At 38.4% G+C, this 27921-nt stretch overlaps 1 protein-coding gene across 2 annotated transcripts; it reads left to right on the top strand.

Annotated features, from left to right (window-relative positions):
* Positions 1–45: 45 nt before the first annotated feature.
* Positions 46–27921, top strand: LOC142632066 (rhodanese-like domain-containing protein 8, chloroplastic). Of its 2 annotated transcripts, none has more exons than XM_075806489.1 (8): positions 46–452; positions 660–713; positions 11031–11099; positions 11950–12112; positions 16279–16370; positions 18192–18295; positions 27011–27286; positions 27369–27921. In XM_075806489.1, exons 1-8 carry the CDS (start codon positions 111–113, stop codon positions 27511–27513), a joined length of 1245 nt encoding a protein of 414 aa, XP_075662604.1. In that variant the 5' UTR covers positions 46–110; the 3' UTR covers positions 27514–27921. The 2 variants fall into 2 exon arrangements, with proteins under 2 accessions (XP_075662604.1, XP_075662603.1); XM_075806488.1 differs by having other exon boundaries at positions 47–452; positions 10950–11099.

Below are 27921 nucleotides of genomic sequence, written 5' to 3'. Positions count from 1 at the left end.
TTTCCGGCTTTTGTATCAATAAAATATTTGGTTGATTAAAAAAAAAGGGGACAGGGTTGGTCCCGGCCTTACAAGTTTATGAATAAAAACAAAACCAGAAATCTGTTTAGATGAGTGGGTGTTCTGCGGTTATAACAGGTGCAGGTGCAGGTGCAGGTGCAATGGCCATGGCAATGGCAATGTGTCTCTGTCCGGTTCCAAGTATGAGTAGAAGTAGAAGCATTGTCGGCGTTAATCTTAAAAACATGACTGTCAGAGTTTTTCAATTAAACCAGAAACAAGTCTGCTCAGCTTCTCTTAGCCCTCCAAATTCAAAACGATTCCTCCTCCTCAATCACCACAATTATGGTGAGTCAGATGCTGAGACTGAATTTGTGGTCGTCAATTTCTACCGTTTTGTGTTCATTAAAGACCCAGCCGCCGAGGTCGCTAGGCACCTATCCTTCTTAAAGGTACCATTTCCTCTGTTTTCGTCTATATCTACCCATGTAATTGGGAATTGGGATAGATATTTTACGTTCCAATTTTCCATTATACTTTTAAAAACAGTCCTGGTTTCTAATTGAACTGAGAATTTGATAATTCAAATTTAGATTCAATTAAATTTGGACACAACTTAGGTAATTAATTTTATTTATATTGTGGATATGTTTTATTAGGATCTTGACATACATGGCCGAGTATATCTGAATGAACAAGGCATAAATGCACAGGTAATGATTTCTTCCTCTATTTCTATAATAATTTCTCTAATATTTTCTTTAGTGCTTCTCTGTGTGTTGTTTAATTGCTTTTTGGTTTTGAATAAGACTAAAGTTTGGTACTGGGAGTGGGAGTCCACATTGAGTGTGTTATGACTTATGACTTATGATACTGTGTGAGACATATTATACATACTTTACTTGCCTTCTTTCTCTCTTTAAAAGCATAAAAGCCCACCAAAAAAAAAAATCCTACCCCCTTACCATTTATATTGGTGGTTCTAACAAACTTGGGTTAGTAGGAGGGTGGAAATAGCCAAATACCACGTTTTGGCAAAATTTGTGGCAAAGTAGCACTGTTTCGAAAATATTTAGTAATCTATCAATTTTTTAGTACTTGAGTTTCACAAAATTGAGTTTTAAATAGTACTCGAGTTTCATAAACTCGAGTTCCAAGATGAGTCGCCAGCGTGACACTGCTGACCTGGAATTTGTGTAAATAAAAAAGCAATATGGTACTCGATATTGTGAAAATCAAGTACTTTTTTATACTACTCGAGCTTCACAAGTTCAAGTACCTTCTTTTTCTTTTTTTTCCTACTTTTTGTCTCGTACAAAAATTTTGTGAACTAAGTACCTACAGATTTTTCTATGCTCTATTGCGTTAAGTGTAAAAAGAAGCTGCAGATTTTTAGGCTTTTGGGTTCGGTTCTGCACAAGTTACCAAAGTGTGGATTTGGGTGAATAGGAAAGGTCAAATAAACTAGGCTTGAGGCTTGACAAGTTCTCAAATATCACATGTGGTGCTGTCCTCATCTCAAAAGAAAATTAATGGTTGTAGGTGGCAGAAAAAGAGAAAAAAAAAGGGAAAAAAACGAAAAGAAATGAAGACCGTATGGAAGAAGATGGGTCTAGGATGGATCTTCAGGAAAGCCAGCCTTAAACCTTGTTAGGAAGTCAGTAAGATGCAAAATGGCCCTTACCCTGGATAACACCTAAACAAAGCACCAGATGGTAGAGGTCTCATTGAGTATATTGTTGTAAAAGTGCTGCACAAAAAAATGATAAGAGTTGGTAATTTTATCTAATAGACAAGCTAACAAGGAAGGAAATGGAGCATTGGTCATTACGTCATGGGCAATATGGAACGCTAGAAACAAGTATTATTTTGAAGACACACAAACGCAACTTGAGGCTATTTTACGTGGGGCATCTTCTTTACTTGATGAATATCAGATGCTAGTGGCAAATCAAAGAAGTACTTGATTTTCATAATATCGAGTACCATATTGCTTTTTTAATTATGCAAATTCCATATCGAGTACCATATTGCTTTTTTTGTTTAGAATCATATCAAATTACCTACTCTTATCATTTTTTTGTGCAGCACTTTTACAATAGTATACTCAATGAAACCTCTGCCATTCGGTACTCGATTTTGTGAAGCTCGAGTACTATAAAGAAGTACTCAATCTTCATAATATCGAGTACCATATTGCTTTTTTAATTACACAAATTCCAGGTCAGCAATGCCACGCTTGCGATTCACCTAGGAACTCGAGTTTATGAAACTTGAGTACTATTTAGAACTCGATTTTCTTTGTGAAAATCGAGTACTAAAAAAGTAGTAGATTGCTAAATATTTCCGAAACAGTGCTAATTTGCCACAAATTTTGCCAAAATGTGGTATTTGACTATTTTCACCTTAGTAGGAGAGTGGCGCTATTTGTAGGCAGTGTAGCGGTTTAGTTTTAGCCCTTTAGTTTTGTTCTTTTTAGGAAATTTTAGCAGACTGTGATTTTTATTTTTTGAAAATAAAAAAGGTTAAGTCTTGTAAAAATAATTTATGATTTAGTATGAGTTTGGATAGAGCTGAAAACAAATTTCAGCTGCGTTGGATGTTTTCTACGGGTCCCATGCACTGTTTACGGGATTTGCAAGTAAGGAATTCAGCAAAAAAAATTTTAAAACTGGGTCCCACATGGTACTATTCATATTTAAAAATTATTTTGCTACAGTATTTTTGGTTTTTAGTTTTCAGCAATAAGCGGTATCCAAACAGATCCTAATTGTACTGTTTTTGTGGTTAAGGGATGAGGCTGATAGTTTTTTTTGAAAAACTATACTTTAGGACCAAATAGATAATGTCTTAATTTTTAGCAGCTTTATAGTCCATAGCTTTGAAGCCAACTTAGAGTTCACAACTTGGACTTTGAAGCCCGTTAAATAGTAGTATAGATAAACAACCCAATAAAATAGTATAAATGGTCATTGTCATTAGAATACACCACCACTTCAAATGAAAACACCCCCAATTTGGCCAACGAACCTAGAAAAGCCAAAACTCAAAATTGCAATCGCAGCCCAAAAAACCACAACCCAATCGCAATAGCCGATTTCGACCAAAAAAAAAAAAAAAAAACTAGAGAGAGAGAGCCAATCTCAACATTTATACTCAACCACTGATCTCAGACCTGGTTTGCTGAGAGAGAGAGAGAGAGAGAGAGGGGTGAAAGAGGAGAGAGAGCACGAGTGAGATTGTTGACAGTGGAGTTTACCGGTGGAAGACATATGGTATGTAGACGATAGTATACTTTGGGTTTGACTAAGGAAATCCTGACCTCAATATTACTCTGCATAAATAATTTTTCTGATACTTTATTTCACATAATACCAATCTTTAAATACAAAATAGAGTAGTGCTCAAAAGCAAAAATAATGCAACTACTTACTACTATGCGAAAACAACTCACCCCCCTATCTCCTAATGTTACCCAACAACACAAAAGATTCGGACTCTTAAACGTACAAATCATATACTCTTAATCTAAGTGGCCTTCCTAAAAATGACTCAGGGCAGCTGATACATATCAGCTCCTACCCTCGTAAAAGGGCCCTTGTCTGCAAGTGCATAACCTGGAAATTGTTGGCGCATCAGCTGCAAATCTTCCCATGTCACGTCACTAGAAGGTAAACTTGGATTTTTTTTTTCAAAATAACACTAAAACTCAAAACAATTTCATTAGTTAGCACATTTTTAAAACTATTTAGTAAACTAACATCTCGAGTTCAATATACTCGATTTTGCTATGATAAATCGAGTACATTGAACTTGAGTTGTATGCAATGAAATCGAGCATTACAGACTCAAGTTCCATAAATAGATCAACCAAAGCCAAAGAAACCCAAACTACATGAAGAAGAAAGGAAGAAAAAGTGAAAAACAAACCAGGATGAAGAAACCCAGAAACCTAGACAAACGAAGAAGAAAAACAAACAAGAACCCAAACTAACGAAGAAGAAAAACAAACAAGAAGAATCTCAAAACAAGTAAGTAATAAGTGGATTCTCCCCTAACTCAAACCGTTCAGCCCAGACTGAACCCAGGCAGCGACGGTGAAAGTTCCAGGAGGTTGCTGCGGTGGCAGCGGCGACGAAGCTCCTGGCGAAGGTTTTCCTCTAATTTGTTGTTTTCTTGTCTGGGTCTTTTGGGTTCATTGTTTTTTTGTCTGAGTATTGGGTTTGTTGTTTTTCTTGTTTGGGTTTGATGATGTTTGGTGTTCGTTGCTTTCAGGGAAATCGAGTCTAAGTGACTCGAGTTTCGTGTTCTTCCGCTCGAGATATTAGTTTGCTAAATTGATTTGAAAACGTGCTAACTAATGAAATTGTTTGAGATTCAGTGTTATTTTGAAAAAAATCCCAGGTAAACCTTGCCAATGAACCAAAATCTCAATTTTTTTACACCTCTACCTTTGATCCAAAACTGCCTGAGGTTGAACCTTCAACTCCTCTTGATCATCTGTGGCAACTAGTAGTTGCGGTTGTGCTGAAATATGAGAACCAAGCTTTTCTTTCAACTAGCAGTTGTGGTTGTGCTGAAATATGAGAACCGGGCTTTTTCTTTCAATAAGGACACGTGAAAAACTGGATGGATGTGAGACCCTATTGGTAATTCCAACTTATAGGCGACCTATCCAATACGCTTCTGGATATGAAATGGACCATAATACCAAGGAGAAATCTTTGCATGGTGTATGGAAACCGAAATCTGTCGGTATGGTTGAAGCCGAACATACACCCATGCACCTTCTTGGTATTCCTCTTCCCTGTGCTTTGAATCATAAGACTTCTTCATCTGTATCTGGGCTTGTTTGATGTGCCCTTTCAATAACTTGAGAACTTGATCTCTTTGCAACAACTTTTCCTCCATTGTGGCCACCTTTGCAGTACCTAGTACATACGTTAGTAGAGAAGGTGGCTCTTGATCATAAAAAACTTCAAATGGAGTCCTTCTAATTGTTGAGTGCCAACTAGTATTATATCCTTCTCTATAGTCAAACAAAGGAGCAACGTTTGGACCACATAAAACAAGTATGCATAGCTCTAAGGCAAGAGAGCTTTTATGCAAACCTCAAGAAATGCTCTTTCTTTACAAATGAGTTCATCTTCTTAGGATTTGTAGTTTCTTTTGAGGGAGTGTTAGCTAACCCACAAAAGATCTAAGCTATTGTGGAATGGCCCGAGCCCAAGAATATCCACGAGGCCCATAGCTTTCATGGACTTGCACTTTCTACCGACACAATATACGAGGGTTTACCACTATAATGGTGCCTATTACTGATTGTATGAAGCAAGGGGATTTTCAATGGACCAAGGTTGCAACCCGAGCATTTTAGGAAATCAAGAAAAAATGACTGAAGCTCCTGTCATGCGTCTACCGGATTTTACAAAGGTCTTTGAGGTTGAATGTGATGCATCTAATATTGGCATTGGAGGTGTACTTAGCCAAGAGCGCCATCTAGTAGCCTATTTTAGTGAGAAACTAAATGAGGCTAAACAAAGGTACTCCACGTACGACAAATAATTCTATGCTGTTGTACAATCTCTTTGAAATTGGCGCCACTACCTTATACCTCACGAGTTCGTCATTTATTCTGGCTAGAATGCCCTCCACCATCTCAACTCACAAAAGTTGAATTCTCGACATGCTACTTGGGTTGAATGCTTACAATGCTACTCTTTTGTGTTGAAGCATTGAGCTGGGGTTGAAATTTGAAAATAAGTTTGCTAATGCTCAAAGTCGCCAAGTGACCCTCCTTTTTGTCATGAGTGCCAAGGTTGCTGTAGGGTTTGAACGGCTTAGAGAATAGTATGAATCATGTCTTAATTTTGGAGAGATCTTCATTACATTGCGTGAGGCACTGTGCCTCGTTACCGATGACTATTCCCTCAAAGATGGCTACTTATTTAAGATCAACAAGCTATGCATCCCATGCACTTTCGTGCGAGATTTCTTGATATGGAAATTGCATTCTAGTGGGCTTATTGGACACTTTAGGGGCGTGATAAGACTATTGAAGAGGTGGAGTGACAATTTTATTGACCAAGTCTTAAGCGGGATGTTGCCAAGATAATTAGCCAATGTCGACAATGCCAATTGGCGAAGCATTGTAAGCAAAATGTTGGCCTTTACTCTCCCCTTCCTGTGCTTGATAGACCATGGCAACTTTGTGTTAGGCCTCCCTAGAACACTCAGAAAACATGACTCCATTCTTCTTCTTGTTGTTAGATTTTCTAAGATGGCCCATTTCCTCCCCTGCTCTAAGACATCTGATGCATCAAAAATTGCTAAGTTGTGCTTTGACGAGATCGTCAAATTGTATGGCCTGCCCAAGACCATAGTGTTTGATAGGGATGTTCGCTTTATGTGTTATTTTTGGAAAACTTTGTGACACCTTGTTGGTACAAAATTGAAGTTCTCCACAGCATACCATCCCCAAACGGATGGCCAAACTGAGGTTGTCAATCAAAGCCTAGGAAGCATGTTATGATGCCTAGTGGGTAAACACACTAGAAGTTGGGATGCTATTCTCCCTATGGCTCAATTCACGTACAACAACTCAGTCAATAGGACCATTGATGCAGGACAACCTAGGCTTCCCACCTAGATTAGTCTTACTGTAAAACCTTAGGCTTCCCACCTAAGGTGTTTGGATTCACCACCAAAGAAATCAATGCAATATCTGCAAATAATCTCAATAATAATAATAATAATAATAATAGTCTGTCCATACAAAAGAAATCACCCGGAGCTTTATATGTAGCTTCCAGGAATCACAAAGATAAGGATAAATTCTCCCAAACAAATCCTAAACAATTTCAAATACTAATCCGATAATCCTAAACAAAGGATAATGATGAATAGCTAATCCTAGCCAAACTCAAATTTTAATCCAAACTAAACAAATAACTATGTTACAATATGAAATTATCCACTGAAAATCTAAAATGAAATATTGAAATAACTTTTGGTTATGCTCCTATATTATACTCCCTTGGTTTAAGAAAACTCGACCTCGAGTTTTGTAGTGATGAAAAATTAAGATTTTGGTGCTTAATACTTCCTTCAGATCAGAAATCACCCTAGGAAGCACTGAGAGTGGAATAACCTTCAATTCCATGACACTATAGAATTCCTCTGGAAACACAAAATCAATGTGTTGAGCAGACACAATTTTATCTTGAACCATAGTATCAACCTTTTGGACTTCAACAACTTGTAGATGTTCATCAACCTCATGGATCATGAAGGGCTCAGTACCACTTTTATCAGAATCAACCTCCACATCAAGTGCCCCCTCTAAATCTTCGCTCACTTGTTGAAATTTCTCTTCTTGTGTAGACTCTATAATAGGTTCTTCTTGCTGCATGAATGTTGAAACATCATCTATTGGCACTTGTACCTCTATTTCAACATTAGTCTTTGGTGGAACCTGAGCATCCTTTTTCTGAGTAGAAGAGTCTAGCAAAACCATTATTTTTCTTAAGTCTTGAGCTATGGTAGTAAGTTCTTGACGGAAGGATGAGGTGTTTTCTTGCTGAATACCATCTCTGTGGTGTAGAAAATTCCCATGAGAGGATTGAGGTTGATAATTCTCTTGATAGCATTGGGGAACATATTTCTCTCTAAGTATTTGTTTCATTTCATTCCAATCAGTTATGGTAGGCTTGCTCCTTCCTTTGAGATTATTCTCAATACTATGCCAAAAGTCTAGCTCTACTTCTCAATTTCAACCTGGCAAACCTAACCTTATTAGCATCTGGCAGACATATTTGATCAAAGAATTGATCCATCTCATCTAACCAATTAGTAAAGGTCCATGGATCTGGACGTCCATCCAATATTGGTGCTTCTGGGATTACCATGATTCACTGGAATGGGCTTTCAACAATCTGAAATGAACATGGGCTTGGTAATCTGGGCTTTGGCTAATGCTTTGTACTAATCATTATGTGGGGCTTGATGAGCGTGGCTTGTAAGTGAACTCTAAGTGTCTGCTGGAACTTTTCTGCCTTTGACTTTTTTTGTTTTGAAATACAATAAAGAAAGAACTACAATATAAAACTAAAAATCTACCAAACAGTAGCACGTCAAACATGAAACATTGAAACTAAAGAAAGAAGTTCAGAGTAAACTAAGAAAGAAGAAACTTGAGAGAGCAGTCACGAAAGCTTCGCTGGGTTCCTCAAAGCAGAGGCAGCATGAACTCATTGGCAATGGCTAGTGGCGGCGCTCGACGGTGGAGATCGAAACTTGCAAGTCAAATCTTGGTGGCTGGTGGCGGAACTCCGAGCTTCATGAAGCAGCATGGAGAGATTGGTGAAGGCGGATTTTGACGGTGTTGCTCCAATAGTGACATCGGCGGTTGCTTGTTGACTTTCAAACTCTCTTTCTCTTGATCTGACGGGCTGGGGTTGTGGTGATATTTGGGTTCTTTGTTTCTGAGCTGATATGGCTTGATTGGTTTTAATTTGCAAAGATCTTGTGAGACATGGTTGGAGTGTTGATGATCGTGGGTTGTACTGCTGGTTGGGATGTAGAGTTGATCAAAGTGGCTGGATGTTTCCTGTTTGGCTTGAGAGGAGTTCACAGTGATGTTGGATTGACAATGGTTGAAAGAACGATAGATTTTGGGTTGCTGAAATTTTGATAAATCAAATTGAGCTCTAATACCAAGTTGATGCAGGACAACCTAGGCTTCCCACCTAGATTAGTCCTATCGTAAAACCTTAGGCTTCCCACCTAAGGTGTTTGGATTCACCACCAAACAAATCAATGTAATCTCTGCAAATAATCTCAATAATAATATTAATAGTCTGTCCATACAAAAGAAATCACCCGGAGCTTTATATACAACTTCTAGGAATCACAAAGATAAGGATAAACTCTCCCAAATAAATCCTAAACAATTTCAAATACTAATCCGATAATCTTAAACAAAGGATAATGATGAATAGCTAATCCTAGCCAAACTCAAATTTCAATCCAAACTAAACAAATAACTACATTACAATATGAAATTATCTACTGAAATTCTAAAATGAAATATTGAAATAACTTTTGGTTATGCTCCTGCATGGCTCTGATACCAAGTTGATGCAAGACAACCTAGGCTTCCCACCTAGATTAGTCCTACCATAAAACCTTAGGCTTCCCACCTAAGGTGTTTGGATTCACCACCAAATAAATCAATGCAATCTTTGCAAATAATCTCAATAATAATAATAATAGTCTGTCCATACAAAAGAAATCACCCGGAGCTTTATATGCAGCTTCCAGGAATCACAAAGATAAGGATAAACTCTCCCAAACAAATCCTAAACAATTTCAAATACTAACCTGATAATCCTAAACAAAGGATAATGATGAATAGCTAATCCTAGCCAAACTCAAATTTCAATCCAAACTCAAATTTCAATCCAAACTAAACAAATAACTACGTTACAATCTGAAATTATCCACTGAAAATCTAAAATGAAATATTGAAATAACTTTTGATTATGCTCCTGCATTAACCATGGTATGAGCCTATTTGCAGTGGTGCACGGGTACAAGGCAAGGAAACCTTACCTACTCCCTATGTCACCCTATATTCGGATGTCTGAGTCGGCTGACTCTTTTGTTAGACACGTCCGGGATTTGCACAAGGATCTACTCACTATAAGATTTAGGCTGATGCTCATCGCTATCATCGCGAATTTCACATTGGAGATTGTTATGATCTGAACTAGGCCTGAACGGTTTCCTTCATGGACAGTTAGGAAATTGCAATCTCGTTGTGCTGGCCCATTTAAAGTCCTAAAGCGCATTGGCCCCAATGCATATGCTATTCATCTCCCCCAAGATTATGGTATTAGTTCGACATTTAATATTGAAGATTTACTTGCATATAAGACACCTGTACCCATTCCTGATGATCCATTTGTTGATCCCTCTACTAGCCCTACCATTGAACATACACTTGACCCTATTTCATTGCACACTACACATGCACATAAAGAATCCATTGATGTTATTTTGGATGAGTAGGTTGTTCTTACTAGGGATGGAGCGGTCCAGTGCTTCTTGGTTCCCTGGCATGGTCGATCGGAGTTTGACTACACTTGGATTACAAGAGAGGATCTCCAGCAGCTTGGCCCAGCCTTATCAGAGCATTACCAGGGTGGTTAGGATGCACTAGACACCCAGAGACATCGCCCACCTATCACGTGAGTTTATGGGAGACGAAGGCAATGTAGCTCATACCTAGTAGCCCTTTAGCTCTACAATGATGGATCACTCCCCTATTGACACTTTCGGGCGCCACCCAGGATTTCTTAACTCGACAGGGTCGAGTCTTTCTCACCCTGGGCGAGTTGATGCAGACACCAGAGCATGGACTTAGCACTTATTACTGATTTTTTTCCTTACTTTTGTATTAGCCTTTAATTTAGATTTGCATTTGTGTTATTTCCTTTTGTATTAGTTGACTCTATTTTGCATTTACATGGGTTGTATTTTGGGAGCCTATTTGAGGAGGCTCATCAGACTTTATTCGGGACTGCATTTTGAATAATAAAATATTTCAGAGATTTTTGTCTAATTGTGTCGTGTTTGGTGGTGAAGCCAAACATCCCTAAGGTGGTGAAGCCTAGGGTTTTGTATTTCCTTGTTCTTTCTCTCATATTCAGCCGTTCTATGTACGTGTTCTACACCAGTTCAGTTGTTTACTTCCTTTCCCCTTCTCTTCTTTTGTTGATACATAGATGTTAAAAAATGTTATTGTTTGAAGACATGGAAAAGGTGAACTATGTTGCAGGAGTGTTTGAAATCATTTATAATCCTTCCCAGCTTCATTAAAGTAATTATTCACTGTCCGTTTAGCATCTATCTGTTCATAACTCCTGATTTGATTCATCTTTGAGCAGTACAGTGGACCGGCAAAAGATGCTCTTTTGTATGTTGAATGGTTAAGAGAAGATGATCGATTTTCTGATATGTTGGTTCAGATTTCTCAAGCAATAAATGGGCATGCCTTTCCAAAACTGAAGTTGCGGTATAAGCCTTCACTAGTGCAGGCAAGCTCTCTCTCTCTCTCTCTCTCTCTCTCTCTCACACACACACACACACACACACAAGCAACTTCCCTTATTGAGCTCATATTTTGTTGATTAGTTTTTTCTTAACATTATACCCTATCCCCTTTTTATAGCACTCCTTCACGTGTTTCTTTCAAAGAGATTTTCTTTTTAGTTGTTTATCTATGTATGAATGCATGCATATTTTTAGATGTATACATGTATTTATTTTTCTCTCATTGATAGTTCCTTGATTGGTTCAGGTGTATGGATTTTGGGGTTGGGGGTGATAGATGGGTGGCATTTGGCTCTAGTATAGTTCCAAAGGGACAACTCTCTTTTCATTTTATAGGAAGTTCAGCATATCTCTTTATATATATTTTTTATTAATCCCAATTAGCTATATAGCCGAAACTCCCTTCTTTTATTGCTTTGTTGTACCTGTAAACAGTGGGTCTTGATCTCATGATGTCACCTCCATATATTTTTTCCCTCTTCAATAAGAGGATTGAGCCATACACACAAAGAAATTTTCAGTGAAGATGCATTGTAAAGTAATGGAGTTCTCAATTGAAGATTTTGATCTTCTTTGTGTTTTTTAAAAGCCCAATTGCTGTTTCATAGTGAGCGTTTTATTCATTGCGTTACTCCATGAGTTGGTACCTGGTACTTATGAAGGAGGATGAGGTGGTTTAATCTGCTCTGTATATACGAGAAGTCGGTAACATGCAACTCTCAATAAAATGAAAAAGAGATGTCTCCATTGGGAATGGGAATATAGCTAAATCCATCCTGTTCTGTGTTTGCTTTTGAGAAGAATTGTCACTTCATTAAAATTATATTTCTCCAGCTGGAAGGAGGCATTTCACATCTTCCTTTGCTTGACCCTTCAATTCGAGCAACACCTCTTGCACCTTCAGAATGGAGAAAAAGACTGGAAGCAGTGAATGAAATCAATGAGGCTTCAAATGAGAATATTATTACAGAGCATATTCTGCTGGATGTGAGAAACGGTAGCTCCTCTTCTTCCAAAATTCCATTTGCTTGCATTCTCTAAGCTGAAAGTGCTCTCAATTTTGGTATGTTTTCATATGTATCATACTGCTTTTTCTTTTTTACATACTGAACTTTGTGTAATGGGAGTTGAGTTGGATGACACTGTTATTTTTCTTGTTAAATAACTAATATTAATCTTAACATGGGAAGCACTTCTACCATTGTATAGCAAAGCACAACTAGCTATCTGGATGAACGTAGAATTTGGACTCCTGTAATCATATGATTGATAGAACAAGATGTAGGTTTGTCAAAATATCTGTCAGGGTGCAGCCTAATGGTTGGAGGCTTGGGATGAGCTGTAGAACCAGACATCTTGGGTTCAATCCCCCATTAAGAGTTCCCTTGGATTACCTGATACATGGTTTTGGTGGGTGGGGTTGTGTATCTGTAGTTTACTCTCCAGGGGTGGGTCCAAAGGGCCTTGTTTTGGTGAGGTTCCATGTCATTAAAAAAAAAAAGACATATGTTTGTCAAAATATTTGCAGTTGTACTGAAAAGTATAGAAAGTTAAAAAAAAAAAAACTTTATCAAATGATTTTACATCTGGTTTAGTGGTATCTTTATAAACCACTCTAAGTCATGTTTTACATACAAAAGCTATTTTACTGAAGTTCTTCATTCTAACTTTTTTTTTTTTGGATAAGCACTCAAGTTATTCATTCTCACTAATTCAGGCTAGGAATTGAATTAACAAGAAGCTAACGATTCACAACTCTCTGAATGGTGTTGATTTGGCTTTGTGTACTTCGTTGGAAACATATTGGCTTCTGAATCTATAGATCTCCTCCTACTTGACCATCTGCTCATTAACTCAGCTCATAGGACACAGACATGTGAGCACATGTACAGTTACACAAAGTGAATCTTTTGTTAGTAGGTAATTAAAAATTCTTATTGAAGATTGAAAGAGAGCTTACTCCCCATGTGCACAGGCAGTGTACTAGGTATGCTACAAAATTCACCTAAAGTTACATAAACCTAAAAATTCCTCCAAGGTAGAAAATGGATTCACTTAAAGCAGCCATATGTAGAACTTAATAAAAAAAAGTTTTATCTCAAAGATGAATACTCAACCCCTTCAAAAGTATGCTGGTTTCTTTGTCTCCAAATGGTCCATGTGACAGTGGAATGGCCTCCCATAAATCAACAGAACAATTACAAAACCCAGTCAGCAGACCACTACCATCTTAGGTATAACCCAATGGAGTCCAAACTAACAAAGCAACAAAGTCCATAAAATTGTGTGCATAATGACAGTGAAACATGGCAAATCCTATCATGAATGAAACTCGAAATACTTTCTTGATTTTGAACCTTAGAACTTAGAGAGAAACTAATTTGAAGTGTTGAAGGTGTGGGAATAGCTATTCTCCAAGTAGTAGGAACTAGGAATAGACATTGCTTTGGAATATCTATTCCATGCTGTTTAGTGCAACTAAAGCAAGCAGGAATAGACATAACTAAGGGATAGCAATTCCATTTATTGTTTTACTTGCACACCATATGTGTTCACTTAGGTTTTTCAAAAGCTTGCTCCAATTGGGAAAGCATGGAAAATTTTAAATTGTTCAAGAATTAAAAGTGGTTAAATGTCCCTTACTTTGAGGTGGAAGAATCAAAAGTAAAGCAAGACTATGGCTTTTGGACATAGGGGTAGACTTTGGAAAATTTGAGATGGGTCTTAGATAATCCGCCAAGTTGGAGAAATTTGGCTCATTTTGTTAAGACTTCGCTTGCAGACATTAAAAGCTCAAAAAACGGGGTGCAACTCTAGTGCACGGGAAGTATACAAGAGAGACATCATAAATTTTAACCTCTAAAATCTAAAAGTCATTACATTCTAACAAATTAGGAAAATATTAATAATAGGTAGCAACTATCTAACTATCTAATCGTACAAAGACAGTAGAAATCGAGTCTTCTTCAACAGTGATTCAGCTCCTTCAAAGTTTCATTACCAGCAATCTAATCATACTGGAAACTGCATCCACAAAGGAATTGCATTCCAAATAACACTGCTTCCCAAAACTCCCTTGCTAGCATGCCAACAATGCATCCTCTATTTTAAGCATAGCCCAAAAATTTCCAACCATACAAAATAGCAGTCATTCTTTTGGCAAGATAACAGTGAAGTAGTTGATGGTCTGTTGTTTCCCCACTTGACTTGCACGTGATTCACCAATCCAATAAACTCACACTTCTTTTCCTTAATTTTTTTATGGGCATTTGACATGTTACTCTAGTCAGGACCTGAGCTTCCCAAATCCTTCTCCAAAGGCAAGAATTACCACTTATCATAAGTTTTTACTTCAAATCCATGGCTTTTGCTTGGTGCCATGCCAATCAATCATCCCATTCCATCTAATCCTTGTAGAATAAAGAGTATCAAGAAACATATCAAAGATTTATGCTCCCAATCCTTTATCGTTCTATAAAACTATACTCTGCCATCATAGCATCCTGATTATGTGAAATTAGAAAAAGCTTAGAAAATGCCTCCTTTAATAAAAAGCCTCCACATCATATATCATTCCAAAAGAAAATAGGCATGACATTGCTCTAGCCACTCCTAATGTGACATTGCTCTAGCCACTCCTAATGTGCTTCTATAAACTTGCCCATAAGGCTATTAACCTTTCAGAGCAACATCTGCCCCAAGAACTGCGTATACTTTTTTCTATCGCCTTTCGCCACAGGTGATGCCTTTCCACTCCATAATGCCTTAACCATTTCCCCCAGCAAACTCTATTAAAAACTAACAATTTTTGCACTCTCAACCTCATATTGAATGCACAAATTGTGTTCAGAACCTTCTTGGACTGGTTCTCTGTGTGGAGAAACCAACATTTTTCTTCTATTTTGGATTTAATTGATTTATGTAATGTTCATATTTGATATGTTCACCCCTGTATACGCCCTGTGTACTTGGGTGTCTCTCGTTTTGAAATCAATAAATCTTTATTACTTATCAAAAAAAAAAAAAAAATTGTGTTCTGATTAACCCGATGGTTTTTGAACTGCCCACACCTTCCCACGAAAAATTCTGGTTGTAGTTTATTGGCTTTATTAGCTATGCCAATATGTAACAGGAAGAGAGGGAGATAAGCTCGATAAGGTACTCTTGATCGAAGTTAGTTTACTTCATTTGGACAGATGGAGCTTCTTGCTAGCCTGCCAATCTGATTTTTATCCTTCCAATGGCAGCATCCCATGCTACCTTGGATTTGAAAGAGGAAAGAGGCTGCCAATGGTAAACACAAATATTTCATTGGCAAGCTTGACACAGTATGACCAAGAATATCCACTTGCTCATTTGGTACATTACCAACAAGGACTAATTTAGATGGCCTATATTAATTTTCAGCCTTTCATTGCCTCAAAACAAAGAAGAGTACATCAAAAAGAGTGGATTTGGTGGGATTTGCATCACACAGTATTAAGGTATCTTTAGCAAATAGAAGATCATAAGCTTCCTTCAACTAGATGGCGGCTACTGCATGCTTTTATTTTTCTAATTTACTTGAATTTCTAGATCTCATGTATACTTCCTGTCTACTTGGATTGTGCCTCTTGCGCTTTTTGAATAAATTACTTACCAATAAAAGAAGCCTCCTTGTCTTGTCATAAGCCTCTAGAGCTCCTAAAAAAGAACTCTGGGACTGCCATATTTTAGAATTGACAATTTCACTGTAGAGATGCAGTAAGAAATCCTTTGCTTCCATTTCCTCTAAAACCTTACCACTTTAAACTACAAAAAAGAAAGTCCTAATATACATGGTCATGAGCTTTCTGAATCCATTCAGAATGATCTGTATTCATTGGAAAGACCATTAAGAAACATATTTGTATTTAATTTCATTACGAGTCAATTTTAAGGGCAAAACTATTGAGTAAAGAGTTAGTATAGACATGATGTATATGTGCTCTGTGAAAATTTCATGTATACTTAAATGTAGTTTTATTTCTTAGTGCTTGCTGTTTTATTTCTTAGTGCTTGCTGATATTACTACCTTAATTATGCATATGTGTTTGTATGTGAATCTTGTATTAAAATCTATCATTGTATCCATGTTCATAAGTCTCATTGAAGTTTGAGCATTTTGTGATTGCTTGTAATCAGGTTATGAATGGGATATTGGTCATTTCCAAGGGGCTCGACGGCCTTATGTAGATTGCTTTAGAAGCACTTCATTTGGACTATCTGAGACAGAGGTATGGTCAATAACCAACTATTCTTTCCCCTTCTCTTGTCAGTTGGATTTTGGGAAGGGGGGGGGGGGGGGGGTTGGTGAGATTTGAATCTAAGACTTACCCCAACCCCATCCCATTGTTTCACCACTTAAGATGAAGCCCAAGTAACTAGTCAGTATGAATTTGTGTAAGGTAAGTAATTTTCTTGATGATCATGACCTAACATTTAACCATGGAACATGTATAGAATATGCTATCTAGGAATTTTTCATCATAAAATATAATGAGTCAATTTAATTTATTTTTAATGTAGTAATTTCTTCTTTAGCTTTTAGAAAATTCAATTGTCTTCTATCAAGAATCTTGTAGTTCAGTGACATTACCTGGTCTTCATTATGAAGGAAATCAAGGATCAAATTCCTTATCCTCACCTATGAAGCACGGGTGCGGCGTTTGGGCCGCCGCACCCGCGTCGGACGCGGCCGGACGCGGCGACGCGCAGGCGACGCCGCTGCCTGAGCGTCCGTGCCGCGTCCGGCAATAAAAAACCATTTTTTTCGGCGCGATTCGGCGCGATTCGCGCCGATTCGCGCCGATACGGCGCCGATTCGGGCCGACGCGCGCGAAATCGCGCCGATTCGGCCCGAATCGGGTGAAATCGGTCCGGCCGAAATCGGCCGATACCGGCGAAATCGGCCGATATCGGCCGATACCGGCGAAATATTCCGATATCGGCCGAAATATTCCGATATCGGCCGAAATCGGCCGATACCGGCCGAAATTCAAAAAAAAAAAACAACAATAACAACAGGTTCGTATGGCTGAAAAAAAAAAGGTGCAAACGCACCGTTTGGAAAAAAAACCAAGACCCAACCCTCTCCCTCTTCATTTTTCTTGAGCCTCTCTCCCACTCTCTACCTTCACTCTTCAGCTAGGCTCTCTCCTACTCTTTGTATTCTAGTTATTATTTACCATTACTCTTAAATTTGGTATATATTTATATAATGTGAAAAAAGTATGTTTAGCAATATATTAAAAATATAAATAAAAATATTTTTAATAATTTTTTAATCGCCGCACCCCGCCGCACCCGCACCCTACTTTTTCAAAAATTGCCGAGTCCCGCACCCGCTCCCGCACCCGCACCCGAATCCCGAAACGCACCCGTGCTTCATAGATCCTCACTTGTTGTAACAATTTAATTATCAAAAAACAAAAAACAAAAACCAACCATTTCTTCTTGTTGGATCTAAATGTGGAAAAATTAGGTATATCCTTCTAGCAGTAGATCTGAAATCTCGCATGATATTCTCGATTTGGAGATCACCCTTTGAATGAAACAATGTAATGCTCTAAATTGCCTCTTTTCTAGGTCTTCCATTTCTTCTTCCTATCATTTGATATCATTTTTGCCCTTTGTGCTTAAGACTTGCCATTTGACACCATTTCTTCTTCCCATAATATGATATGATTTTTGCCCTTTTTGCTTAAGATATTGAAAACATCCACCTTTTGGTATCGCTTGACTATCATGTTTTACAACCCATTCATATTTGTTTCTATTTTTTCCTAAACTTGCACTCCATGTAATATGTTTTAGTCTTACTTAACTGAAAGTCATTAGATTCTAAAGCATCTCTCCAAATTTTCAACTTGCCGTTGACTGTTTTCAGATTCATCCACTAAAATTCTATCATATATTGTTCACTAGCATTTTTTTTTTTAATTAGTGCAGTAACGTATTAGTTTGAGCATTACTATACTGGGGAGAGTCGTAAAAATTTATTCTTTTGGTAGTGGCTATGAACGCACTTCATTTTGTCCCTGTTTCTGATTGTCCAGGACATTGCTTCAGATCCTTTAGCAAATGTTGACAAAGAAAAGACAGATATATTGATGTATTGTACTGGAGGTATTCGTTGTGATGTGTATTCTACAATCTTAAGGTAACTCACTCTTTCATTCAGTTTTCTTTCATTTCTGTCTTTCTGCATTTGACATTAAATGTTTCGGTAATCAACTTTTTAAATTTTATTTTTATTTTTAGGTAAGAAATTTCATTAGGAAAATGCAAGAAGGTTCACAAGACAATAAGGGTCAGAATACAATATGCGGGATGGATACAAGAAACACACACACGCACACAAAATGTAGCATCAAAAATTCAAAAGATTGAAGAAATTCAACAAATTCAAACAAAGAAAATGAGGTAGTAACCGCCGTCCAATCCTAAAGAGATATTAAGAATAAAGGCTTCAGTTTGATTACCGATGATCCACAGTACTTAAAAGTGAGTGCATTCATTTCTCCACAAAGACATCACATTAAACACAAATGAATTACCTTCCAAATTTCCCTACTACAGTGTCTATTTTGGAGTTTCCTTTCCAGCTATTCAAGAATCAACTACTGTTCATTGCATGACCCACTTAATCCCAAACAAGTTAACTCTGCCAACACCTCATCCATTGGTACTAATTCAGATGTACAAAGGTTTATCTTTAATCCCAAAACTGCTTCAACCAAAGAAATACACATCTCAATAGTTGAAGTTGAGTTGGGTACACTCCAAAAAAATTAAGGAATCATTAGCAAAAAGAAAATGAGAGAACCAAATGATTAGTAGCATCAGGTTTGGCAATGAAACCAAATGTGTGTTCCCCTTTTGACAACCTGTGATAACATTCCACAAAGAGTCTCTATAATAGTAACAAAAAGAAGTGGAGAAAGAGGATCTCCTGTACGTAATCCCCAAGTTTAGAAAACCCATCTTTTTAAGAGAACATCATTTACTATCTTGTTTATTAAATAAAAAGATAGAAGTTTCCAAATTTAACCAAAATAAGTGGTACCTTATTCATGTATTGAATTTCATTTGGTTTATTTGATATTGAAGATTGAGTCTCTTTGGTTAACCAAAATAAGTGGTACTTATTGCTTCATTTTGTTTCATTATAATGTTTACTCTATTTTTCAAATTGTTGCAATGCTCCAATTGGTATGTGGTTACATGACCGAGCCCCTTGTATACAAACAATCTACCATCTTTAAATGGAATTATGCCATTGTACTTCAAAAAATTCTAAGTGTAAACGATCGGTAACATGTATGCAACATAACTGTATCCTCTGGCCGAGAAGTCAATTTATTATGACCTTTGATTAGTATTATAGAGTTTTGCGAGTGACCGTTGTCAGTACAGAGGAGGCTCCTTAAACAAAAGGACTTAACATTTAGCTATTATAGCTAAGGTCCTTCTATCAAGCTAACTTCTGTTTTTAGAAAAGTTTATTAAAGTTTTCACCTAGTCGGTGACTGAGGTCAAACTGAAACTAGGTTTCTATCCTTAGAAGAATTTATTAACGTTTCCACCTAGTCGGTGATCGGTGTCAAGCCGAGGCTAAGTTTCTGTCCTTAGAAAAATTTATTAAGGTGTTGGAATAACTTGACTCAAAATAACTGAATTCTTTCCACATTCTTTGTTCAAACTCATTTACAACCTCAAACATAACTTGCAGTTACTATACCACACCTAAGGATGATACTTTTTCATATTACAAACATTCCATGGTCAGGGTAGAGGTCGTTCTTCCGTATCCTCCAAGTAATAAGCCCATTATCTAGCTACAACTGTCACTCGGTAGGGCCCCTCCCAATTCGGGGCGAACTTTCCCGCATTCTGGTCATTCATATTCCCCACTGCTTTTTGCAATATGAGGTCTCCTGCCACGAACTCTCTGGGTTATACATTCCTATTATACCCCCAGGCCAACTTCTGCTGGTAATCGGCAAGCCAAACAGATGCCATGTCTCGTCTTTCCTCCAAGGAATTTAGTTTCCCGACTATTCGAATGTCATTGTTGCTTGGTGAGAAATCAACGACCCTCATGTTTGACAAGCTTATCTCTATTGATATGACTACCTCCACTCCGTACATCATGGAAAAAGGAGTCTCACTAGTTGACCTCCTCGGTGTGGTTCGGTAGGCCCATAAAACACTCGGCAATTTCTTGGCCCAATTTCCTTTCGCCCCTTCCAGTCTCTTCTTCAAACCATTAACTAGTGTCTTGTTTGTTTCTTTCACCTATCCATGCTTTGGGGATATGATGGTGATGAGTGTCAATTAATTATTTCCAAATCACTAGAGTACTCCCGAAAGGCCTTACTGTCAAACTGTAGTCCGTTGTCTGAAATCAGTATCCAGGGTACCCCGAACCTCGTAACGATATTCTTCCATACGAATTTCTTCACATCCACATCCCTAATGTTCGCCAAGGTTTCGGCTTCCACCCATTTTTTGAAATAATCGGTGGCGACTAACACAAACCTCTTGTTTCCCGTTGCCTGAGGGAACAGTCCAATTATATCCAGACCTCATCGTGCGAAGGGCCAAGGACTAGGGACCGGGTTCAAGTTTCCACCCGGTTGATGAATGATTGGGGCATGTTTTTGGCATTGATCACACTTTTTGATGTAGTCGGCTGCGTCTCATTGCATATTTAGTCACCAAAATCCCTGAGTCATAGCTTGGTAGGGCAAAAACTTTCCCCCCGAGTGTCCACCACAAATCCCTTCGTGCAGCTCGGCCAGGAGTTAGGTGACTTTGCCTAGATGGAGACATAACAGATAAGGACCTTCAAATGAACACCGATACAACTTTTTGTCCTCGGATAGCTAGAAACGAGCCGACGTTCTCCGTACCTTCTTTGCCTCTTTTGCAACAGTCGGTAAAGATCCATCAGATAAGAAAGAGATATAAGGATCCAACGAGCTTGACTCGGACATTGAAGCTGATGCTACAATCATACGATGCTCTATGCTCGGTTGCTCCAACAGCTCCACAAAGATTATTCGTGGAACACACTCATTTGATGATGAAGCCAAAGTGGCCAATGAATTAGCGTGACTGTTCTGACTTCTCGGTACTTTGACCACGTTTACTTTTTGGAAGCTTGCTCGTAGTGCCCCGAACAGCTTCAAGCTTCAAGTATTTTGACATACAGGAATCCTTTGCCTCAAAGCTTCCTTCTATTTGACTTACTACCAATTTTGAGTCTGAGAATACCTCAACTTCCTCGGCACCAAGCTTCTAAACTGCCCTGAGACCAGTGGTGAGTGCTTCATATTTGGCTTCGTTGTTAGAAGCAGGGAAACTCAATCTTAGTGATTTTTCCAATCGCAACCCCTTGGGAGATATCATTACAACTCCAACCCCAGATCCACTTGCATTAGGCGCACTGTCCACATACACTCGCCACAATTTAACCGAAACTTGGCATATCCCAATAGGGACTCCTGGCACAGGCGTGAATTCGGCTATGAAGTCTACTAATAATTGACCGCTAATGGAATTTCTCGGCTTGTACTGTATGTCAAATGTCCCAAGTCTCGTTCCCCATTTAGCTATCCTTCCAGTGAAATCTGACCTTCTTAAAAGTGATTGCAGGGGATACTCGGTTAGCACCCATATCGTATGTGCTTGAAAATAATGCGGTAGCTTCCTCGTAGGATGCACCAATGCTAGTGCCATCTTCTCTAGCGGCAAATATCGAGTCTCCGCATCCACCAACGTTTTGCTGAGATAATACAATGGTCTCTGGATCCCATCTTGATGTTTAGTAATACAGAGCTCACTGCATGGTCGGAGACTGCCAAGTACATATACAAGTCTTCTTAGGGCTCGGGTCGGGATAAAATATGTGGGCTAGCCAAATAAGACTTCAAGACTTTGAACGCCGTGTCACATTCCTCTGTCCATCGAAAACTCTTCCACTTTTTCAACAACTGAAAGAACGGTCTACACTTATCTGCTGATCTTGAAAAAAATTGATTCAGGGAGGCAATCATCTCGGTGAGTCTTTGCACTTCTTTGGGGTTATCGGGCGGGTTAAGCTGCTAAATTGCTGTAATCTGGTCGAGTTTAACCTGTATTCCCTATGTAGTTATCATGTAGTCCAAGAACTTACCCAACCCCACACTGAAGACACATTTGTTTGCATTGAGGCGCAACTTGTGTTGCCTCAATATTTTGAAAACCTCGACCAGATTAGATACATGCCCTTCACTCTTCTTACTTTTCACCACCATGTCATCAATATAAACTTTCACTGTGTCCCCAATCTGATCCTTGAACATCAAAGTAACCATTCGTTGATACGTAGCTCCTGCATTCTTTAGCCCAAAAGGCATCACCGTGTAATGGTAATTACCTTCAGGCGTAATAAAAGAGGCTTTCTCCTAATCCTTGGGTGTTAAAGCAATCTGATGATAATCTCGAAAGGCGTCCAAAAAACTCATTCTCTAATGTTCGGCTGTGGCATCCACTAACTGATCTATCTTCGGTATAAAGAATGGGTCCTTCGGGCATGCTCAGTTGAGGTCGGTAAAATCAATACAAACTCTCCATTTCCCATTTTTCTTTTTCACCACCACTGTATTTGACAGCTATTCAGGAAAAGACACCTCCCTAATAGCCCTTGCATGCTTCAATTTCTCCACTTCCTCCTTCACGACTTTCACATGTGGCTTCGCTGATCTCCTTGGCTTCTACTTTTTCGGTGGGACTAAGGGATCTACATTCAACTTATGTGTAATGAAGGCCAGGTCCACCCCAGGCACCTAGTACAGATTCCATGCAAACACGTCAAAATTTTGTACTAGTGATAGAAGAACTGCCGCCCGATATTCTACTGGCAAGCTCTTTTCTATCTGAAAATACCTGTCAATGTAGGGCATAATCCGTATTCGAACCAATTCCTCCGCACTGTCTGCCCTTGTTAGACCCTCGATGCCTTGTAATTGCTATAACTGCTCTGCTTCAATGTGCTCCTTTTGCTTAATCTCATGGTTTATCACGGCCACCAGTCACTATCTTGCCAACTTTTGGTTAGCTTAGACCACAACGACTCCATTTTCAGTAGGGAATTTGATCTTCTGATGCAATGTAGAAGGTATTGCCCCCATGGCATGAATCCAAGGCCACCCCAAAAAATTGTCGTGTATGGTGAAAAAGCATTAACCACTATGAAATTTACCTCAACTTCCTTTCCCTTGGTCACCATCGAGAGTTTTATCTGCCCTCGGGAACCACTATCTTCCCATCAAATCCCACTAACGGCGTGTCATATTTACTTAAATTTTCAAGCTTTAACCCTAGCCCTTTATACAGATTGGGATACATGATCTCAGCCTCACTCCCTTGGTCTATTATGACTCTCTTCACTAAGAATCCTCCAATTCGTGAAGTCACCACCAAAGCATCATCATGTGGCTTCCTTCCAAGTCTGCTTCACCAAAGGTGATCGGATCTGAATTCTTCCTGGACCTCTTCTTAAGTCGATCTACCACCTCTGTCTCCGGCGGGGTCACCACACTTAGTATGCCCCTCTGACGGCTCACATTTACACCAATGGAAGTTGTATGAATGACCTCAATAATTCCTAACGGTGGGGGGAGTGTATTACCTGGGCTTCCTGACCCTTGGCCTGTATTTCCCCCTCCTTGTCCGACTACAAATTCCTTCAAATACCCCGCCTTTTCGAGCTACTTGTGGCCTTTCAGACAACCCCTCACGATCCCTTCTACGGCGTTGGCCTCTGAGCTCAATCTCCAATTCTTTAACCTGCTTTCGTAAGTTCTCCAGCTCTAGCTCCCGATCGCTACAATAAGATCCCTTGGAGATGTAAGACACAGTTTGTTTCCCTTGCGAGGATCCTTCGTCAAAATCAAGTTTGGTCTGATGTCCTTCTTGCATGCGTTGCTGTTCCCTTCTACGCTCCCTTTCCAGCCTCCTTTGACCTCTTGACGAAGCCCTCGAATGGTTTCCCACAATCGACCCTTCATCAGCATGCGAACCTTCCATATTTGGACGATATCAAGCTAGCTCGAAGCCTCTTGCTGAGTAGGATCCCCCACAGACGGCGCCAATTGTGGTGCCCAAACCTGAGAGTGATGCTTTCTAGGACAAAGGATTTGGGCTCCTAATTTATTTATTCGTGGGTTTCCTCACAGTCCTACAGATTGTTGCCTCAAACGCTGCCTTGACAGCCCAATTTCTATTATCTTTGTGATTTTAAGCCCAACACTTACCTACCTTCTGGTTTTTCTTCTCCCTTTCTCTCAACTCCCCTTCTTCCTCTCCCTCTGTTTCCCTCTCTTTTTCCTTTTTTTTTTTTTTTCCAACCTCCTATCTATCTCCCCTTACTTCCTTTATATAGGGTTTGTTTGGAACTACTTATTGCTAAAAATTGAAAACTCTCTAGCAAAATAATTTTTAAATGTGCGAATAGTGTTTTGGGACTCATTTTTAATGAAAATTTTACTGAAAAAAGAGGTTTGCGGGTCCCGTGCACTGTTCACGGGACCCACTAACAGACACATTCTTCAGCCAGATGCAAACGTTGATACAAAACGCTATATCCAAATGTATTCATAGTCTCTCCTTATTGGGGTTCAAATTATTACTTTTTCATTAGTTCCCATGCAATCTCACTTTCATCTAGAATCCCTAGAAACAATCTTTCTTTTTGAAAATTCTCTTGAAACTTGTTCCAAACACCAAATAGCGTTCGGCAACGAACTCCCCAAAGGCTCTAATAGTACTCGGGACTGACCTGAATTTAAACATTTCCTCGTCAATCTCCCACTGGCTTATCAGTCGGTAGTGGGCCTAGCCTGGCCTGAACATAGTGGGACTCCTTGAACGATACTCTGTAGATCCTAGCATACCTATCGTTGGGCTTGGCCTATTCCTACAACGTCTAGGCCAACTTCAGTCTCCTGGTGTAGCCTTGGCTATTCAGGCTACACAAATATATCAATAATCCATTAGTAATCAAAACTCAAAAGCAAAAAGTTGTTCTTGAAAAGCTTTAGAAAGAATGTTTGAAAAACGTTTCTTAAAATGAGATAGATATTTTCTGCCTTCACACTACTAGAGAGAGATTTTTGAAGGACTCAAAAACGTGCTAGCTGCTATGATATTAGAAGATTCAAAGTGAGAAGATGTTCTTGGAAGAGTTGTAGAGAGAGAGAAGAGGATATAGACGGAGAGAGAAAGAAATTCAGAAAAGGAGGAGAGAGAAATTTATTAATTTTTTTTTCTTTTAGCACATGAGTCTGAACACTTTTACTAAAAGAAGAGACGGACGAAAATGCTAAATTTTGTAGAATATGAAACGACTAATGAAAGGGTGTTTGGTGTGCCAAATTCTAAAAAATTAGCATTTGACACACTTGATACCAATGCTCTAATACTGTACGAACTAAATTGGCTTGCCTTCAAATTCAAACTTATCCTTTAAATCAAATCTTAAAAAAAAAAAAAAAAAAAAATTCCTGACTGCTACAATGCATCTATTGGGATTTTTTTTAAATTTATTTTAAAAATGATTTCAAAATAAAGTAAGGGCATAATAGGAAAGGTAATAAATTATTGGCTTCTAATTTTAGAAACAGGACAACATCTTGAGATTTCTCAAAATGGAATACAAGACTAACAATTTGGGATGAAAGGAATATCTATTATTTCCAGTTTTGTCCATAATCAAACCGCTCCAGCATATATGGAAGGAACTCCAAATTAACAAGATCATTATCTTTTTCCAAATACAATTTACTTATACCCCTAGCAATAAAAATAAAAATTAAATACATAAAACCCTGAAACATCTGGCTTCAACTTGCTATTCAGACACTAATTAGCAATTATATTAGAATCTAAAATCTTTGCTTCCTGCTGGACAGTATTTTTCCTGGCACATTATTCAATATAATAGGTAAAAATTTCACCAAAATTTTGTAGACACCATCAACAACAAACAATAGGACAGAAATCCTTAACATCCAGAGACCCCACCTTCTTATAAGCCTGAAATATTTAAAATCGACGTCCCCCACCTTTTTCCTGGATTGACCATGCCCTGTGTTGCATATCCCTCTCATTACATTAGGTTGCTTGTGTTACTTAACAAAAGAAAAAGAATTTTGATTGCTTGTGTGCTCAACTGGAAGTATGGAACCAGTGAGACTGGTGCAAGAAGCAACATTACCAATGTATAAAAGTGATCTATAGATATAATGAAGTTTGAATCTAAATATTATGATACATATGAACTTAAGTTCTAAACCCATTGTATCATAAAAATTTAGGTAGATTGTTGGAAGTGCTTTGGGTATTTGCTAGTGAAATCCAAGCATGTTTATGGAAAGCACTCAGATGTTCAAGTGCATTGCATGAACATATTTTCTTCCTGGGCATTGGAAAAGTTTCCAAGTTGACTTGGGTTATGTGATATATAGTTCATTAGTTTATTATGTTTGACATATGGTTGGAATAATTGGGATATGGTTTAGTATTAGTAATTCCCAGTGTGCTTATTCCAAATTGTCCTCTATTGATCCATAGTTAATGATTTACCTCCTTTGCATTACTTATTTCTTATGTTCCTCTTCCATTGTGATGTACAAGATCCCACTGCGCATTGAATGCAGGCCCTTTGTTGAAACATGGGCCTCACTTTGATGCATAGTGGGTCACTAGATGGGTATGAGTGACAGAGCAGAACTAGAAAAATGATAGTGTTGTGAGATTGTTCCGTTGCCCCCCTCCCCCCCCCCATTCTTTTCCCCCCATTTAAAAACTTATCTTCTTGATGTGTCAGACAACAAGGCTTCCAAAATTTGTACACTCTGAAGGGCGGTGTTTCCCATTATCTAAAGAATGAAGGTCCTGCAGAATGGGTTGGGAATTTGTTTGTGTTCGATTCCCGTCTTTCTCTCCCACCCTCTGCCTACAAGCCTAAATCCATGGTTAAAGTAAGCAAGGGTGAACTAGTTTCTAAGAATAATCCATTTGCAAGATGCTACATATGTGGTTCTCAAGTCTCTGAGTTAAGGCATCGGAACTGTGCAAATCTTGACTGCAACCTTCTTTTTCTGTAAGTTTTTTTCTCTTTGTCCTCCCCACCTGACCTAAAACTTAAAATTTGTACGTGTATGAAAAAGGCTGTCTCTTTTCAGATGCTGTAAAGACTGTGTGAAGGACTTCAGAGGATGTTGCTGTGTAAATTGTATTACTGCCCCTCGACTTAGACCTGTTCTATCTGAGCATCAAAGGTACAAAAAATGGCACATATATCGAGACTTGGAATGCAAAGCAAGTTGACTGCTAGATCAGATGTTTGTTTTTCTTCAGTTTGGAAATGGATAAATATTGTAATAGCTGAAGGTGCAGCTATTACTGAAGATTTGGAATTTCTTTTGGCAAGCGGACTGTAGCTTTTGCATTAAAAGATTGTAGGAGGTAGCTTTAGAACTTGCCAATCATGAGTATTAACGTTAGTATACATGCCTGTCAAAAGAACCAGGCATAAGCAAATGTGAAAACATCGCATGCTACCATCTGAATCTTTACAAACAGACTTTTTAGTTTCTTGTATTCCATACCTTTTCTAAATTTCGAAGAACATTGTCAAATTGAGGGATAAGTTATTCTTTTAGTGTATATCATTAACTGTTATGCTGCGATTGATTTTGTAATTGAAAATTAAAAGAGCTGAGTTTTTTCTTTTTA

The sequence above is a fragment of the Castanea sativa genome, chromosome 4 (genome assembly GCF_040712315.1).
Source record: "Castanea sativa cultivar Marrone di Chiusa Pesio chromosome 4, ASM4071231v1".
NCBI lineage: Eukaryota > Viridiplantae > Streptophyta > Magnoliopsida > Fagales > Fagaceae > Castanea > Castanea sativa.
The sequence above is the reverse complement of the archived record's forward strand: the minus strand, read 5'-3'. Positions and strand labels throughout refer to the sequence as shown.

Bases quoted from the DNA above. Each gene is read 5' to 3' on its own strand.
- LOC142632066 (XM_075806488.1), top strand. From the start codon at position 111: ATGAGTGGGTGTTCTGCGGTTATAACAGGTGCAGGTGCAGGTGCAGGT. The intron at 12,113-16,278 runs GTAGCTCCTCTT...GCTTGTAATCAG, and splicing joins TCTGCTGGATGTGAGAAACG to GTTATGAATGGGATATTGGT. The intron at 16,371-18,191 runs GTATGGTCAATA...CTGATTGTCCAG, and splicing joins TTGGACTATCTGAGACAGAG to GACATTGCTTCAGATCCTTT.